We start from the raw sequence: 18,904 nt of genomic DNA, 5'->3' as shown, positions 1-18,904 counted from the left end.
AAAGCAGCTACTCACAGCCTGAATGAATGTAATTGGCTATCAATAAACCTGACTTCATATCAGAGAGATCTATATATCATAATCATGATGGTGAGTTGGTTTGTATCTCTGCTGAGAACTGCGACGGGCAGCAGCACACCTTAATAATCTGTAGCTGCACGCCCTCATCAGTCTGCGGCCCCTGGAAACAAGCGCAGATGGTCTCGATGATCCTGTCGATGAGCTTCTTGCCCGGGGCCGTGCTGTCCGGGGCGCTGCCTGTCAGGTGGCCGTACGCTATCAGCTTCTACAAGGCAGACACAGACGCAAACACACACACACGAAGACAGCTTGTGATGCCTGAGAACACGACCTGCTGGCCTTTACAGTCATGACACCTTCTGCATAATGTTCTTACTGAATATACTTGATCTTGAGGGCATATTTTTAGCTGTGCTTCAATAAGACTTGGCTGCGTTCGGCATAAGATCTTAAAGAAGACGCCACCATACAGTGGACGGTCATACAGAGACATCTGGGGTCCGACTTGTCCTGCCACTGACCTGTAAACAGTCGAGCGAGGTGATGACGATGCGGGGACATTTGGACTGACATGCCAGCTCAAACGGCAAGAAGTACTTGTCGGCTTCAATGAAGTTGGTCTTTGATTTGATTGGCGGTAAAGTGCTGGAACCCGATTTGCCGTCTCCACTGGGCGGACTACGGAAGGAACAACATGGGGGAAGAAAAAAAAAAGAGAGAGACGAAGACTTTGAAAGAACCAGAGTGATCCACGGTCCAGTCTGTCAGCCGGAGTCACCAGGAAAGAAGCAGGGCTCAGAAATCAGGCTGACACACACACACACACACACACACACACACACACACACACACACACACACACACACACACACACACACACACACACACACACACACACACACACACACACACACACACACACACACTCGGCCTGACATCCAGGCATGACTAACCGTGCATGAAGAAGTGAGTGCAAAGAGTGGCATGTTTCACTGTACAGAACAGTGCTACACCTAAAAACTGCACCCTGCACCTCAGGGAAAATGCTAAGTAACAAAATCTTTATCCCACTGAATTGAATGTAGTGCCTGACTGCCTCAAATTTTTCACTTGATCTCTCTTAGGGAGGGGCACTAATCCCTGAGGGCTGTTATTCAGGCGCAGACCTCGCCACGTGTTCGTGCTGACAAAGCATCTCCTGGCCTCCGACGAAATCTTAAATCAAACGATACGGCTATTATTTGTTTCTGAGTTTTTAAAGACCGGAGACGTGGACATAAAGTGTGGACCGCTGCTTTTCGGCAGCCGCGTGTGCACAGCCTCCCCCTGAGCAGCCACCACACCCAGACTGTACTCGCTGGAATAAGAGAAAGAGAGGGAGGGAGACAGATAGAGAGGGAGGGGTTGCATTTATTTATGTCTTGGCAATGCAAAAGGATGACTTCAGCTCTTTTTACAGGGGCGACCTCGCTGAGTGTAGCGGGGCACAATCACAGAGAGGAACAGGAGACGAGAGGGAGGATGGAGAGCCTTGTGAAGGAGGGGAAGGGGGATAAAATGTTAGAAAGGGAGCTATCTGGAAACAAAAGAGGAAACAGGCATTGAGTAGCATGAATTAAAGAGGAATTATAGTGAGATCAAGGGATCATAGAGAGAAACAGGAGGAAGAGAGAGGAGCTTAGTAAAGGACGGGAACAAAGGAAATAACACGGCAGCTATGTGGAAACAAAAGAGGAAACGGGAGCAGAAATTAAAGAGGAATTAGAGAGGGAATGAGCTACAGTAGGAATATAAAAACAGTGAGGAAAAACGTGAATCAGCCTTCTCATTATTATTGAAAGCTTTCGATCAAAGTGGAGCTGTGATTCAGCAAAGTGCATCCTAGGCGCTGGCTCATCTGGACGGTTTGACCCAGCCTCCGTCTCTCCCTGCTATTGTGCTGCGTGTCTCCAGGGAGCTCTTCTGCTCTGGCTTACGCCTGGACTCCGTGCTTAATGTCAGCTGGCCCGCCCGTCCCCTTATAATCAGCCCAATGTCAGATTTAGCCTGCTTATAAAACCTAATATGGCCATTAACTGGGCTTCAGACAGACAGCAGGGTCTACATCGATGGCTCTGCGGAGCTATCGCGGGGTGTGCCATTTAAAGCTAGCAGCACATGTTTTGTACTGTCTGGTGTTTGGTTATAGTACTGTATCAGCTCATCCTTGACATTGGAAATTGTAGCTACACATCAGTTTTTGCATGGATTAAAAAAACAAAACAAAATATAACTTGTTAATTATTGAGATTTAGAGGTGCTGGTAGGTAGATTTTGTTAGCTTTTGACAAGGCCAGGCTAGCTACCCATTTTCCCAGTCTTTGTGCTAAGCTAAGCTAACCATCAGCTAGCTGTAGCTTCATATTTATCAGTCAGATACACGTGTGTCAACCTTCTCATCCAACTCGGGCAAGAAAGCAGTGTGTTTCTCAAAATGTCCAACGTTTCCTTTTACTGCACTTGCTCAAAGCCAACATGGACAAGAAGTCCTAAAATGCTCAGAGGACGAGAAAGCTTGAACAAATGAGCACACTTGACCTGCTGCTGATCCTTAACATTTTCTTTTCCAGGTCTTTGAGGTATAGTATTGTGTTCCAGTTAAGCGACTGAGGTTTGTCTAAATTTGAGTGTTTTAGCTCGATAAAATGAACAGTAAATCATTGACTTTACAATCTAAAGCATTTCCTAAAGCACCACTTCCCACTTTATATTGCTCTACATCACTATCAAGCTGTTTTTTTTTAATATCGCAGGATTTAAATTGCTAATATTGACCAGCGCGAACAGCCGTCTGGTCCTTTTATCTACAGTATAAATGATTTCTCAATCTAATTTACAGAAAATCTGTTGCATTAAGAAGTCTATTTCCACAGTGATATAACTGTTTTACATACTGATCATCAGTCCTTGTTAAATCTGGCCTTGTATGCAACTAGGCAGCTGAATGAAGGCACAAAAAATTTAAATAGGACTGCAGGCTGACAAAGAAAGTGTATTTGTATTCCTGAGCAGAACTTCCAGGCGGTTGCATCTATATAACGTGAAAAATGGCTGAGAGTTGTGAAGTTCCTGAGATGAATCCAAAAGCAGCGTTTTTATGAGCTGGGTGTGGCTGCACAGAGCCGCTGCGTCTATCTTTGATCTACAAGTCCTAACCTTAGGGGGGAAGTCTGAATGATACTGGTAATGCTGATTTTGGAGAGAATGGAAAAGCTGGAGAGGAAGACAGAGGGAGGGCGTGCGAGAGGGGAAACGGCGAGGGACAAACATGTGAGAGGGGAGAAAAAAATGTAAACAGCAGGAGGAAGAGAGGCCGAGGAAGAGGAGAGGTGGCACTCATGCTACGTTTCATTCCAAAGCCCACGTTACTTGGCAGCCCATGCACGAGCACACCACACACACACACACACACACACACACACACACACACACACACACACACACACACACACACACACACACACACACACACACACACACACACACACACACACATGCACACATGCACGCGCGTGCACAGAGACTCTCAAAAACAAGTTGAGCATCAGGCAGGGGTTCGTGAAGAAAGCCATTAATGAGAAGGCGAGGGGCTGTTGGGAACAGGCCAGGCAGAGAGACACAAACAAAAACACACTAGAGGCTGCACACACACACGCACGCACGCACGCACGCACACACACACTGTTCTAATCCCCTTTACTAGTCTGAACACAGGAGAAAGCAGCAGAGAGCCTTGCAGTTGAGCCATGAATTTCTCAGCTCCTGATCACGCAGGAAGACAGACAAAAGGCATCAAATGACCCCCGATGCCTTTCTGTGTGAGGTCATTAATCAATCGCTTACCTTAATTTTTCTGACTCCTCTTTGATTTCCTCTGAAAGACAAACAAAGACAAAAGGACGATATGTTAAATTATTCGAGCATGAGCCTTGGGGGAATGGAAATTCTGCCATACTGTACTCAGCTAATGGCACCGTGGGGAGCAGGGCGAGCACCAGGCCTGGCAGCACAGATGATGCGACTCATTTATGAAGGGCTGCTTTTTACAGAATCTCTGTAACTCCTAAACTGGAGTGTTTGGACCTCAGATCAGATTATGGGTGTAGCCACCATTGTGCTCAGCTGACTCTTAACACCACATGTAACTGCACATACCTGACATGTTTTGTTCTCTTGATGCAAGCAAGAGTTAAAAGTACTGAAGCAGGCAAACGCATGCAGGGTTTTTGTTCTTTTGCCTGAATGTCATCGTGTCGTCATGGTGACGGGTTTGTTGACGTCCCGCCGCCGAGCAGAAAGGAGTCTGGTTAATGTATAATTACTGTTCACTGCGCGCCGTGTCCGTGAGCCACGCCAACATTTGTGTTTATTTCACAGTTCTGCAGGCATGAAAGCAGTTGTATGAACTTGCTGAGCACTGCCACAGAAGAGCCGGAAAAAAAAAAAACAAGTCAGACGCACAGAGGGAGGGATGAGAGAGACGGAGGCAAAAATAGAGCGAGAGCGAGCGAAAGGGAGGCCAATTGGTACTCGACATTAAAGGGGGCCTTCAATGAGGAAGCGTTTTAAAACACAGTGGCAATCGGCAAAGTCCTCGCAGAATTGCACCAGCCTGCGATGGTTTGGGAAAAACCCCAGTCCTGCAATGACAGCCCAATTATTTCACTGCTGGAAGGCTAACAGACCTTTCAAAGAAATCCACTTGGCGAGAATATTTAGCGCTTAACACTCCGTGGAATTAAATCAAGGCTGGTTTCAACCATGTTTTTACTGTGCTGCCCATGAGGGACACGGGGGGAAAAAGTCATGAGCCGAAGAAGCAAAGTCAAGCGTCGCTTTGATTTGGGACTGTCTGGTGCTAAATCCCGTTAAGCACACACAGCCACAGTCGCCCCGTGGATCCACAGCCGCCGTGTGACCCACGCACATGTCACCTTGTCATCTTTCCACGTCATTATTCAGAGACGGGCTGAGCGAGGTTTGTGGATCCTTGACCCAAGAATCGTCTATCTTTCAGTTCTGTACCGTAATGTGTGTGTTTGTGTGTGTGTGATGGCCCTGCACTGGGCAACCAATCAAAAAGAGCTGACAGGTGAGGTGTAACAGGAGGATTACGAGGCTAAATTCAAGCCTTCAGTACATACAGACGAGTGCATCTTATAAGCTAACAATCATCTTTATTATAGATTGGTCTGTTGATTATTTTTCTATAAATCAATTTATTGTTTAGTCTAGAAAGCGTCCCAAAGCCGAAGGTGAGATCCTGAAACTGCTCGTTTAGTCCTACTAATAATTCAAATACATTGAGGAGTGAGAAAGGACATGCAGACTGCAAATATTTGATATGTTTCTTGATAAATGATCAATTAATTAACAATAGAACTGCAACAAATGATTATGTGATGATTTGAAATGTATTAAATGATTAGTCGTTTGGTTGTAAAATATCAAAAAAACTAGCAAATATGGGGATTTTTCATCATATTTTACTGTGTGAATACACGATGATATTTCTCAGCGGCTGAGACGACAGCAGACATTCCAACCTATCTCGTATGTGCGCTGAATTTGACGTGATGGAAAAAGGGAGGCTTGACCTGAAATGCACTTCGGCTGTAGGACGGAGGGGCAGCGTTCAATCCGAGATGAACTTTGGCCTCAAGCCGACAGACTGATGGCGTCAGTGTGTGTGGAGATTTAACAGGAACAAACAAAACAGAGATGAGAGGTGCAGACGCGGTGCGCTGAGCGACGCCCGGCGCTGCTAATGAACAGCTTATAATGAAGAAAACTTCAGCGTTGCTCTTGGTTTTCTAATGTAGGGAACATTTCTGGGGAACCTCTCATTATATTGTGTTTGTTTTACCACCGCAACTGTCTCACTGCAGATAAAATCTGACACTTAAAGCCATAATTGTTTGAATAAATTTCGGGTCCTGAGCGGAGGTGCTGACTTAAACAGTGAGTGCCTATTAACCTCCTTTCCCGCTGCCTTTTGTCCTGACAGTGCTACGTGAAATGGACTAAATAAATTGTTCAAAGTCAGTTTTGTTATCAACTGCGGCTGCAAAAAATATCTTTATCATCTATCAATCTGTAACTGGTTTGTCATAAAAACACTGACGTGCCCGAGAGTCCAAAACTCAGATGGCATTCAAATTTCCAAAGAGATGAAAGCGGCAAAACGTCACATTTGTTTTGCATGTTCTGAATTTCTGACCATGAGACTTTATCAATTATCACAACTACTGTGGATCAATTTCCCCCTGATTGACAAATTCGTTCACTGTCGCTGAACGCTGCGTCGTGATGCTCATAAATATTCATCACGGTGATTTTCTCGCTCTGTGTACTCGCTTCAAACTTTGACAACCAATCAGCTGCCGAGCTCTTTCGGCCAAAGTGAATAATCAGAACAATCCCATCTTTCATCTCTTACAGCTAACCTTTCACTTTAAAAGCCCAAGATCATAGAGCTGCACCCAAGGGAAAACCAGTGCAATATCACACTACACTGCACGCCACAGAGAAAGAAAAGGCAGTCTGTCTGTCTGTCTGTCTGTCTGTCTGTCTGTCTGTCTGTCTGTCTGTCTGTCTGTCTGTCTGTCTGTCTGTCTGTCTGTCTGTCTGTCTGTCTGTCTGTCTGTCTGTCTGTCTGTCTGCTCTTCAGTCTATCATATAAAAGTTACAGCAGGACTCTCGGGGCAACACTTCCAGGATGTGTGATATTACAAACTTGCACTGACCCACCCAGGCTATTCCCCTTTTAATATTGGCTTCACCTCATGATTTTTTGAAGCACAGGGTTATCAGATTTCTGCACACACACACACGCACGCACGCACGCACGCACGCACGCACGCACGCACGCACGCACGCACGCACGCACGCACACACACGCAGACAAGTCAAAGGAGAAGACAGGCAGGCGGGCACACGGGCAGACAGTTTGATGGGAGGGGTGGGGATTGTCATATTGACTGTGTAAGTAACCGTCAGATAATTAGCTCGGTGTGTCAGGAGCGCGTTGACGAGGAATTGTCACCCCAGGATTTGAACAGTGAAGCCATGGCAACGGTGGGCGGTGTCAGCAATGAGGAAGAACAGATATATAAGAGCCGGACACTCGTGGGACCGGGCAGGCGCGAGTCGCAAATAAAAGCTGCGGAATAACGACTCGTCTGCCAGCTAACGGGTTCAAAACAAACACGGTCATACAGACGGACATGTGCCGGGAGGCAGGCGCGGGCTGCCGAGCCGGACTGAAATATACATGCAAAGCTAAACAATCATTTCTTCATCCACATTCATTTCCTTAACCACATTAGCCAGGATGTCCTAACAGATGCTGTGATGAACGCCGTTTTCAATATCTGCTAATTGTGGGGGTTTTTTTGCCAAGAAAATCTATTGAAGTCTGACATATTTAAACCTCTCCATTCATAATGAGTGAAAATGAAAATAATTCCCTCCAAGCACAGTTTGAATTGTATTCAAATAAGCTAAAATTCATTTCCCACATATCCTTCAATGAATCCCAGTATATGCCAGTATAACCCAGTTTATAAAGAGAGAGAATGGCTGACCATTGTCTGATCAGGTGTCTGAAAGTAAACCAAATACTGGCTGATAAATCATAAGCACAGGAGCCCAAGAATACAAGTAACAAGTTTCATTTAGTGGACAACTTACATAATGAATAAAACAAACTCGATAAGCAGCTTTTACACATAAAATATCCCCAAACTCGTCTTTGCTTCAAATAAAAAACAGGTGGTTGAACACAAGCTTAAGATGAGGAGCCATTTGTCACTTATTTACCCCCCCTCACTCCCCCTCTGCCTCAGCTCTGCAGCAGCCACACTGAACACAGCTGACCTTGAGGACGCAGCGTTCTGTGCCCCGGTCTGTCACAGGGCCCGGCTGTAATCAAAGGAGGAACAACAACAGCGGCGGTGGCAGAAGTTCAGCGGTTAAAAGCTCGTCATGACACGCTGCTGCCACACATGACGACAGCGATGCTGATGAAAGCGAACGGCTCGCCTCAGTCCACATGAAAAACAGCACTGGCCCAGCGAGGGGCCTTTGAGAATCAACTGGTGAAGTTTGGGAAACAGACTCCCACAAAGCCCCAAAATGACGTCTGCACACGTTCATTATTCTCCTATTACGCCTTAAAAACAGATTTTCTGTGAAATTAAAGTCACTCCACTTTGTCTAAACCGGCTCAGAGAAACAGATTGATTAGCGCTGGATATGAATTGCTCTTCAAAATAAATTGCTAGAATTTCTTAAATTGTTATACTTAACACTGAATCACAGGCTTGATTCGAAGCATCGTCGCTGTGTTGATGCTTCGGCGGACGAGAATACGCCGAGGCTCAAATGCCGCTTTTATCAAACCCCAGTGGGGAAGTGGCACCCATGAGACACCTATTTCACAGGCCAGATACATTAGAGGGAGCCATCGTGCTCTCCTGTGAGCCATGGCCCCGACCAGGCCTCAACACAAAGCCTCTGAGAGCTCCATAATGTATGAGAGCAGCCTGATAAGCCCTGAACCACCTCAACCATTTTCCTCCTCTTCAAGGTACTTTTTCCTATTACCCTGACTTTGACCCAGATCCTTACAGTAGATGACAGGAAGACATTAAATGAGCATTAATGTCAGCACATTAAATTCCCCCTTGGAGACAGTCATTTTAGACCCACATTTAACTTTTCTTTCATCATCAAGAGACAAGTGGGTCAGATACATGTAGAAATGTCCTTTTTCTCTGATGTATTATTGCGCTGGGCTGCTTCGAGGAGTACTTGAGCAGCGTCCACAAAGGCCGACTAACCAAAGTCGGTACTGCGTAACTGTCAGCCTTTTACTCTGGTTTCAGTTTGCCCCGAATCCCATATACTCTGAGGTTGTCATCTATTCGAGGGGGGCCTAAAGCAGCCTCTAAGCTGGAGAGGAAGCCAGTCAAAAGCTGGCTAATCATTTCTCCGCTCTGCTCTGGAGTGACTGCAGTCTCCCAAGTCTGGATAAAGGCGAGAGTGGCCTTTCTGGGAGCTGGCGAGACAAAATGGACATGCATGAATGCAGCCGGGGATAGGCACACACTCCAGTCAGGTGCTGCCCCACTGTCAGATGATATTGTACCACCTACAGTATAACAGCCTTTGTTCTCCAAATGAGGAAATAAAACACGCCCTGAATTTCAGTCAAACATCCTGCAGCCTCGGCTACTGTCTCGACACCACAGCGCACGCCAAAAGTTGCTAAATCAACGCTGACAGCCATTAAGATGACACATATCGTCCTTAGACCCTTATTTATTATCCACGTCTGGTGAAGACAACACAAACATTCCTGTTTGTCAGACTTATTAAAGTTAACATAACAGCCTCGGTCCCTCTGCACAACAGAGTCTGATATACAACACCTGCACCACGAGGCGGCCTGTGAAAAAAACATGAGGTGATGACGACATCGAGAGAAAAGCCTCAGCACCTCAGCCCGAAGTCAGCTCACGCAAAACAACCAAATGCCACCTCTGTCAGCATAATGGAAAACAGCTACAAATGTTGCACCAACGTGGAAAAAAATGAGTGTGCGTGTGTGATTAGCATTGTATTGCGCTGTAAGAAGAGACGCGCGAGAGCGACTGAAATCCCCTGAGAAGGACAGCTGTTATTATGAGAGAGAAAGGCGCAGCAACCTCACAGCTTCAGGTGACGGTGTGTGACTGAGAAGCTGGGATAAACACAGCCCGATCGAGGCTCAAAGTCGGCAGCATCGCGCCCAGTCGCTGAACCCGACAGTGAGCGGAGACAGGTCTCTGCAGCGCTTTGTGTAATACATGTTTCAGAGGGGCTTATCAGTGATCCCTTCAATCACACTTACACTGAGCTACAGCAAAAGCTGATCACGGCTTAGATATCAAGCGCACAGTGGTGTGGCCGGCCTCTTAGGATGCAAATGTGCAGCGGTAATAGATAAGGCTGATGAATCAGCAGGGGAAGTATTTGGGAAAGCTGGGGCAAAGGTTAGAAGCAGGATTGTTGCAGGGTAACCAGTTAAAACCCTGAAAATATCTGGAGGGAAATATGAAGTGAAGGAGAAATGCAGCAGCTACCACTGAAATCCCTGGAGCTTTGCAGTTTACACCCTATTGCTCCGCATGTGAGTTTATGTGTGTGGATGAAAGTAAACAGTGTTGCTAAAACATGTGCATACATATTCATTAAACTGAATAAATAAACACCATACAGAGGCTAACGCTGCACCGCGTTTGCTCGGGGTGAAGCTAGAACACATGATTATTACAAAATCCAACATCCATTAACACATACAAGGAGTCTGCCTTCACGATGCATCACATCAAAGCGCAGCAAAACAACCTGCTCCCCGTCTCTCGGCGCTGAAAAGAGGGGCTCGCAGGCTAACTCCTGCCTCCTCCTTCCCGGGCACCACCCTGCCTTAGTGGCGTGACAAAGCATTCCTCAGCCAGCAGCAGCAGCAGCAGCAGCAGCAGCAGCAGCAGCAGCAGCAGCAGCAGCAGCAGCAGCAGCAGCAGAGCACCCTGCTGGGAGTGTTCGCCACAGGAGGACAGCTCGCCAGAACCATCAACACTGGAATCACAGGTCCTGTCGCCTCCCCGGGTGTGTCTGGGTTCATGTGATGTGCGCTTGTGCAACAGAACGGTTACTTGTGCTGCAAGTAAAGTGCGTTAAACACAGAAGGTCTCAGGAATATTCAAAAACCTTTTTGAAGCTTCAATCAGAGGTGAATTTTTCTTCTGGTTAACTGCAGGTGACCACTATGCAGCATAACAGGCCAAGATACACAGCCAGTAAAGGCTGGGAAGAGGAGGACTGCTAGCACGTAAACATGGACGTAAGCGTTGTATGATTTGAAATACTTCTTTAAAAAACGGCTTTGCAAATGTTTTATGGGGAAGGAAACGCATTCGACACATTAGTTAAACCTTATATTGGGCAGAAAGTTTCCTGAAGAGAAATGCTTTCATAATTTCTACATTTATATCTGTCATTTTCCATAGATTATGCGGCGGAAAACACAGAAATCCTACCAATACCGGATCTACTTAAAAATACCTTGATCAACCCATATGGCTTAGGTAGCAGGTAAGCTGACTGGTTGAACACAGGAGCCAATGTCGCACCAGCAACCGTCATTTTTAAAACCCTGTATAACCTGTTAGCATTGTACACAACCACTCGTAACAGTAGCCTTAAAACATGAGCCAAAACACGGACATGGACCAAGAACTGTTTGGTCTGAAAATCTAAATGAGCTGTCCAACAAAGCCACTTAGACTGTCCTTAACTCTGAATGGTATCATCGTAGACTTCAACAGTGTGTACAGCAGGTAAAGCCGTACAACAACCAATGCAACGCGAGCCCAGTGAGGCTGCACACACCTGGGCAAATATTCTTGCTGACTAAAGCTGTTGGTTCAACACTAATTCAATAAGACATTCTGCCAGCAGGATGTTCACACACAGAATCACAATAAAAACATGTGTAGATACAGCGCGCGCGCGCACACACACACACACACACACACACACACACACACACACACACACACACACACACACACACACACACACACACACACACACACACACACACACACACACACACATTTAATACGCATGCACAAACACCAAAAATCTCACGAGAGCGCTAACATTTCATCAATTAAGACGTGGCAGAGCCTGCACACTGCTGCTCCACCGGCGGGTGGGACAGAGATAAACAGACAGCTCTCTGGAGACGCTCTGCAGTACGTCACAAGACAAGCGGCGAGAAAACAGCTCGCTGGGAGGGGACGACGAGTTCAGACGACAAGTTCAGACGCCGAGCGAGGAGAGAAAGGGGAGAGTGCAACAGAGAGCGGGGACAAGGACAAGGCCAGCTTCCAAAGCAAATCGACTATATAAACCCGTCTCTCGCCAGCTCTGTGGTTTGTGTCCACGTGCTGAACGAGTGTGTGTATGTAGGCGCTCATGTTACAAGGCTAGTAGGGAGGAAGAGAATGCCAAGTCCCATTTTAACACTGTAGTGACACATGGATGTTTCTGTCTGTGCATGAGAAAGAAAGAAAGAAAGAAAGAAAGAAAGAAAGAAAGAAAGAAAGAAAGAAAGAAAGAAAGAAAGAAAGAAAAGCTTGGAGAAGGAAAAATGGAAAAGATTTCAATGCATTGTGATCACTTCCTGCCCTTTGGGTGGGTCACAAAATCTGCAATATGATGACACAGACTTCTTCCTAATGGGCTTCCAACAGTCTTCACACACACACGCACGCGCACGCGCACACACACACACAGATGAGAGGCGAGATGGTCATTCCCTGACTCAGTTTCCATCACCTGAGCGAGGAGCCGGACGCTGAGAAAGGGCATCCAGCCTCCTGCAGTAGCATTTCCATTTCAAAGAGCTTAGAGCCCATCTGCATCTGGCACAGGTCCCGTGCTTGGCTCCGTACGCGGCGATCGGCTAAAATTCAATCGTGCGCCCGATTGCTTTAACATGGCGGTAACTGTGGGTCTCCAGATATGAACCGCCGACCAGCAGGATGTTCCAGCGGGTTAAGAGGAAGAAGGTGTGCAGGTGTGTGGCCTTATGATGGTGCAAGTTATAAAAAGTTAAGTTTTATCTCCATTCAGAGTCTCAGGCTGACCTCATTATGCAGACTGTGAACATTAATTACATCTCTGGTGCATTCATTGTTGAGCAACAGCATTCTGAGGACAGTTTGTAATAAGATAAGGTCCAAGGGCGTAATAATAAAGACTACACGGCAGCAAGATAGGCTAATCTGAGGATGGGAATCCATGTGTAGGTGTCCACCTCCACCTCCTACCAAACACAGATAAACAAGGGGCAGCTGAGACCACCATGGCGAGCCTGGGAAAAATCAGACCCCTGACATGTCTATTGTCCGGGCTGAAAGGAAAGGTTGCACAGCAGTAATTACATTTGGAGGGGAAGAAGGAAACACTGTCAGAGGTTGTCTGGGCTACCTAATCGTGTGTGCGCTCATGTGTGCGCATGCCTGTATGTGTGCGCTAGGTCTGCGCGCGTATGTGTCCAACGAACCCCCTCACTTGCTCTTGTAATAAGCCTGTGTCTAATCAATAGTCTCACTCCCATGGTTGAATCAAGCCTCTCATTTTCTAGCCAAAAAGTCACAAAGCACTCAGCCTCCACCAGGCCTTGATTACTCAGCTGTTGGCTTTGTTATTGAAATGAATTCATCTTTAATAACTCCGCTGCTGATACATGATTTGGCACTTTTCTGCTCCAGTGCCATGAATTGCTCTTTCGGTCTTCTGCAACAGGGTCATTATTACTGTGCAGGACGTCGCTGCACAGGCTGGAGATTAATAACAAGCCAATGAGAGATAAATATGTGTACTGTGAGCTGCATCCCCCTCTCCTCGTTCAGCCAAAGTGTCCTTTCTCATCCAACATGGCCTCATTTAGGTCCCAGCAGGCTTGTATGACGGAGTAAAAACTTCACCGCAGAGCTCAACGCGACATTTTCACGCCCAAATCCCTCCTTGACTTTGGTTTTAAAGTCAAGCTGAATTTCGATTCCTCCTCACTTTTTGAGTACTATAAATATCACAAACATAAACCACAGTGATATTTCAGCTGCACACTGTTCTGTTTGGGAAGATGAAATCATTTTCACATCATCGTTTTAAATACAGTCTTTGTGAAAACACTTTTAAGCCTCCATTTGCAGCAGTTAGCCAACGTTTGGGGGCTTGCTTTGCTAAGATATGCAGCATCCATGATGTACAAGTGTCAAAAGCCCACATACACCTGTCATGTGCCATTTAGCCCCTTTATTTCAGAGAATCCAACATGCTGCTAAATTTGCATCATGTTCTAAACTAAGCTAACAAGCTTTGACTCAGAAAGTGGACGCTAGTTAGCCATGCTTGCTAACATTTCTACTAGATGTTAATTTAGGGTAGCTAACATTAGCCGTTAGCCGTCAGCCAGGCTTTCAAACTCGCTGCACTGCATCTGTAACCTCAGAGCACTGGACATTGTCCACACAGGGATGCTTGAACTACAAATGGGACTAAACATCGGCTAACAGCGTCAGTCCCATTGGCTGGCTGTTTAACTGCTGTAAGTCTGCTGGAACTGAAGTGATATTCCTCACTATGTGAAGTACCTTTCCTCACAGCTACTGCACCAAAGTATATATACACTAACTGTGTAAGAAAAATGCATTTTAATTTGAGTTCACCCTCAAGCTCCAAATTTCCAGTAACACTGCCTCCTTACTCACAGGCCTTCCTCCTTTATTACCGCCTCTTCCTCCCTCCACCCCCGACAGTAAGGGTGATTTATTATATGCTTGGTACAAACTTTCCTTAGATGAATACAAATGATAGATCAATACGAGATAGATAATACAAGTAAATACGAGCGCCCACGAGATAAAACAGAAAGGAAGAGGAAGAGGGAGAGGGGAGGGTTTCTCTTCATTCGCCTCATCTGTTTGCGGTATAATTAATTTATCACCTATCCCAGGACTGAGGGAGGCATCAGTGGAGAGGAATAATGTATTATGTATGGAGGTATCAGTGTAAGAAAATAAATTAAAAAAGTGGAAGGAAAAAAAGCAGACTCTTCCTTCTAAACTCTAAACCGTCTCGTTCGTACAGATAAAAGGATTATTTATGCTTTCAGAGCGAGCACTGGCCCTGCCATGTTGACTTCTCCACTGCTCATTATCTGAATACCAGTCAACCTTTGGGGTTACATGCAGCTTAAGTGTCTGCACTTAGTCTGGAGGGGAGAAACGAGACAGAAACCAGGCACGGGGCCTCACCCTTTCTCATTTTCCCCTTTCCTTCAGAGTAAGGTATCTCAACACATGTAATCTACTCGTCAAAACATGCAGCACAGTCTGAGTTTCTTACAGTTGCTTAGACAAAACGGGCAATCTGAAGACGTCACGCTGGGCTGAGAACTCTTGATGGGTTGTTATCCCTACTTTCTCAAACTTTAATAATCAATAGATAAATAAATAATGTCAAGAATTATCAGCTGCAGCCGAGACGAGAGGGGGAGACACTGCCACGAAGCATGTCTGCTTAGTCAGTCTCGCCTCGTCTCCATTTGTTTGTAGCGCCACTCTCAAAGAAGGTGTGGATGTCTGTCGTGCTTTTAAGAGTTTGAACTCAGCTGCACACATGCATGCACATATATGTGACTCCAGTTACAGTTCAAAAACAGCGGAACAGCCTTAGGATAACTCATCTAGTGCAAAGAACATTTACCTCACCCTGACGAATAAAGGGGACATGAAAACGTAGCTGACGGCTGCCGTCTCTTCCCTCGCTCATGCTTTCTCATCCCCAGCAATGCCTGCGAGTTTCATCAGCGGGTTACCTGGTGCACCTCCGCTGCAGGCGGATCACAATGGAAACTGCTTGATTTCAGCTTCTGGGTTGATGAATTTCTGCTGGTAAAAAGGTTGTCAGCTACACAAATCTGGAAAGCTTTTATTATTCATAGGAGCACAAACATCTGAGGCTGCACTTCATATTTTGGGAAGGCTGTATGGGTCTTTAGGGAGTTGTGGTAAAAAACCTTAATTAACAAACGGGATCATTTATAGCCTGCCGCTTATCATGGGTGAGCATGTGGCGACTATGGTGCAGCTTATCGTGGGGGGGCATGTGCTCGCCATCCTTAATGATCAGAGCTACGTTTGTCCCATTGGCTGAGCTGCCGGCTTGGCCAGCTCTGAAGAAAAGGTGGCCCGTGCAGGCAGCGGCCTTGAGTTTGGTGCAAAACAGTAGCTTGCAAACTCTAGTTGATTTTTGTCTGCCAACAGCTTTTATTCAAGGTTCTTTCGACCTTGGAAGGAGAAACGTGTTGCTACAAACATTCTTGAAGGTGTCAAATAATGTAGGGTGTGTTTGGCCTCAATTAAATCAAACAGAGAAGCAAATAAATCCACGTATGAGCAGGAAACATCTCTGAATGATGAAAAGTTGACGTGTAAGGACACTGCGAGCAGGAATGTTAATGATTAATTGATGACTGTCAAGAACTTCCTGGATTTTGAGTGTCTCTGTGTTCAGCTATAGCAAACTTCTGCTAGCTTTCAATACAGTTCAGAAAGCTTTGATTATCTTTGATTATTAAATAATGACCACGCTGTGGCAGAGGATCAATGATCAGCTGATCCACAGGTATCTTTGAGAGGTGTCTGCACATGAAAAACCAGAGACTCTTCTTCAGCTCTTCTGAATTAAAGTCATGGAACAAATTGACAGCGGATCACCACAGGCACGAAAATAACAATAACACCTGCTCTGAAAATAAGTTTCTGGTGTAACATTCACACCCTGCTCTCGCATACAGCCACATAAAACCAAAAGCAGGCTTTTTCAGTGAATAAGCCCAGAGGAGTCAACTGTGGCATATCTGAAACACCTGAAATAAAGTTCCTGACGAAAGCCACAAACCCAACGTTTTTCTGAAGCGTTGGTGGACCAAACACCGCTGAATACTGGATTTCATCAGGTGGCATTAAAGATGTCTCAGGAATCCAGCTGCAACTGTTCCAGGTTGCTGTGACCTCTGCAGCTAACCCTCAGATCATACACCCTGTGGGCAGAGATAATGAGCAATGTGCTCAGCAGGACTCAGCTCCTTAAGTGACTACCAGCCTGGAAGCAAGTTCTCACTCCTCTTAGCGTGGCAGCTTGTACAGAGTCCTCTGATTCAGCTTGTTACCTTCACAGTGCGACAGCAAAAGTGAACTCCTCAAGTCAGAGAGGACAAGTTGGCTTTCAAAACAATGGGACCGTCCACAACGCCAGCATCACGCGTGCCAGCAATGGACCAAAGCCTCTGTGTTGATTTTTGAGAGGTGGTGGGCATTTACAGCCTGAGGGCTTTTAATATTGAGAGTTAACTGTCAGTCTTACCCTCTTTGTGTTCCTTGCTATCAGACATCTCCTCTCAAAGAGGCCAATGTGCAATCCGAACATAATATGACCCCACACCGCTGCAGTTTAGAGTGAGAGAGAACTGGAGACGGTTTTCTTTTGCTGATAATCCAACAGAAAGGTCAGTTTGGCTGAAAGGATGGTGAGCTGTCAGTCCTTTACGTTAAAACCCTGCAGTGACTCACGATCGGGAGAAAGAGGGCTGCAACCAAAAAACTCCGTGGGCTACAACAATACATATACGTGACTCTAAATCTGTACGAAAACAAAGTAAAAATACCATCTTGTGTTATGCAAGGAGAAACTCAAACAATGCCTCGTTCTGAACGGTGTCAGTGAAGAACTTTCAGTGACAGCAAAGAGGAGACTGTGGCAGAGGCACTCAGAGAAGTCTCACAGCCCCAAGAGTCAGAGGGGATTATGTAAGTCACTCAGTATACTGGGTCACCCAGTCGTTTTTGATATGCACTACAAGTGTAGCGCTGCCACACTCATTGCAGAGTCTCACTCTATAGATGTTTGGTGTATGGCTCGGCCTCTGTGTACTGAACTTTTGCACTGTAACGGTTTGGGTTTTACCTGAATATTGTCACTTCCCTTTCTAACCTTAAAAGACCCACAACCACTGACTGTGAGTTAAACACTGCTTTTAAAGGGAATAAAAAAAGAATTCAGGGCGGATGTCAAGCAGTCAGATAGAGACAGACTGTAGTGATGATGTCATCTGGAAAAAAAAATATGGAGCTGCTCCATAAACAGTAAATAATGGAACAACTGCTCAGATGCAATACATGATCGTCAGCAGCCGTGATGGTATTACTGGTTTGTGGCTTTCTGTCTTGCTTTCAATTTGAATAAAACCCACCGGGTGAGTGGCTAATTTCAAAACGTACTTACAATTGACAATGAGTTTCACCTGATGGCATCATCACTTCAAGCTTTTATGCCCTGATTCCCAGGTAAAGAAATAATAAAACAGTAATTCCCTTTCAATCTAAGCTAGATAAAGCCACACTCTCAGTGGAGGCTAACCTCTTGCACTCATTTTTTTTTTGTGTTTCTCTGTAGACAATAAAGAGCAGGGAGGAATATATGGTTTGTGTGGGTGGGTTGGTTTTCTAAAACATCAGAGCAAGCCTTGACAAACACATCAGCGTATTTAGCCTTCAAGGCCACTGGAAAACCCCACAACAGCTGAATGAATTGATAAAGGCAGCAACTGTCAGTGCAGGTAGGGTGTTTGGCTGCTGCACTACTTGGACTCTTTGTTTCTCTGGTCGTGTCATATTACTCCCTTTGCAGGACAAAAGCCAGCTTGTTCCAAGACACAGAACAGATTAAAACAAGTCTGGCATGTGAAAAAAAAACATAGGCTAAGAGAATGTAAAAGGTAAAATTGTATCTGCTCTTGTCCTATTTGAATTTCTGTTTTGCGAAACTGCATTAAAATTGTATATATATTATCAATAGTCACACCCAAGGACGTTTTTCAATAAATACACCTGCTAACCAATAGCTTCGTAAAGTTAAAACATGTAGTTAAAATAGAACCGGACGTTCTGTGATACTGACTTCAAAATAAAAGCTTCCTAATGTGACATCACCTGACGTTGGTTTGATGTTCAGCACAATAACGCTGTGAAAACAATTTGTATGTCTATAACTTCATACAAATTACGTCTTAAATATATTCATGTTTTTCCACTTTGCTATTTTTATTATTTGGTATTTGATCAGTATCACGTGTATTATCCTTTTTCTTTTATTTTAGCATTGACCGGAAACCTTCTCTTATTATTTCCGACAACTTGACATTGTTCTAGCATCAAGGTGC

At 45.4% G+C, this 18,904-nt stretch overlaps 1 protein-coding gene across 4 annotated transcripts in view; it reads right to left on the bottom strand.

Annotated features, from left to right (window-relative positions):
- arfgef1 (ADP-ribosylation factor guanine nucleotide-exchange factor 1 (brefeldin A-inhibited)) overlaps positions 1–18,904 on the bottom strand; it is a 46,345-nt gene that overhangs the window by 26,434 nt on the left and 1,007 nt on the right. For all 4 annotated transcript variants that reach the window (XM_070985594.1, XM_070985595.1, XM_070985596.1 and 1 more), the window contains exons 2-4: positions 3,904–3,934; positions 543–699; positions 140–286 (exon numbers count right to left, since the gene is read on the bottom strand). In XM_070985594.1, the coding sequence (XP_070841695.1) occupies positions 140–286; positions 543–699; positions 3,904–3,934 (335 nt within the window). The remainder of the gene's footprint in view (positions 1–139; positions 287–542; positions 700–3,903; positions 3,935–18,904) is intronic.

This window comes from Chaetodon trifascialis, chromosome 18 (genome assembly GCF_039877785.1).
Source record: "Chaetodon trifascialis isolate fChaTrf1 chromosome 18, fChaTrf1.hap1, whole genome shotgun sequence".
NCBI lineage: Eukaryota > Metazoa > Chordata > Actinopteri > Chaetodontiformes > Chaetodontidae > Chaetodon > Chaetodon trifascialis.
Note: the sequence above shows the minus strand (reverse complement) of the source record. Positions and strands in the feature narration are given on the sequence as shown.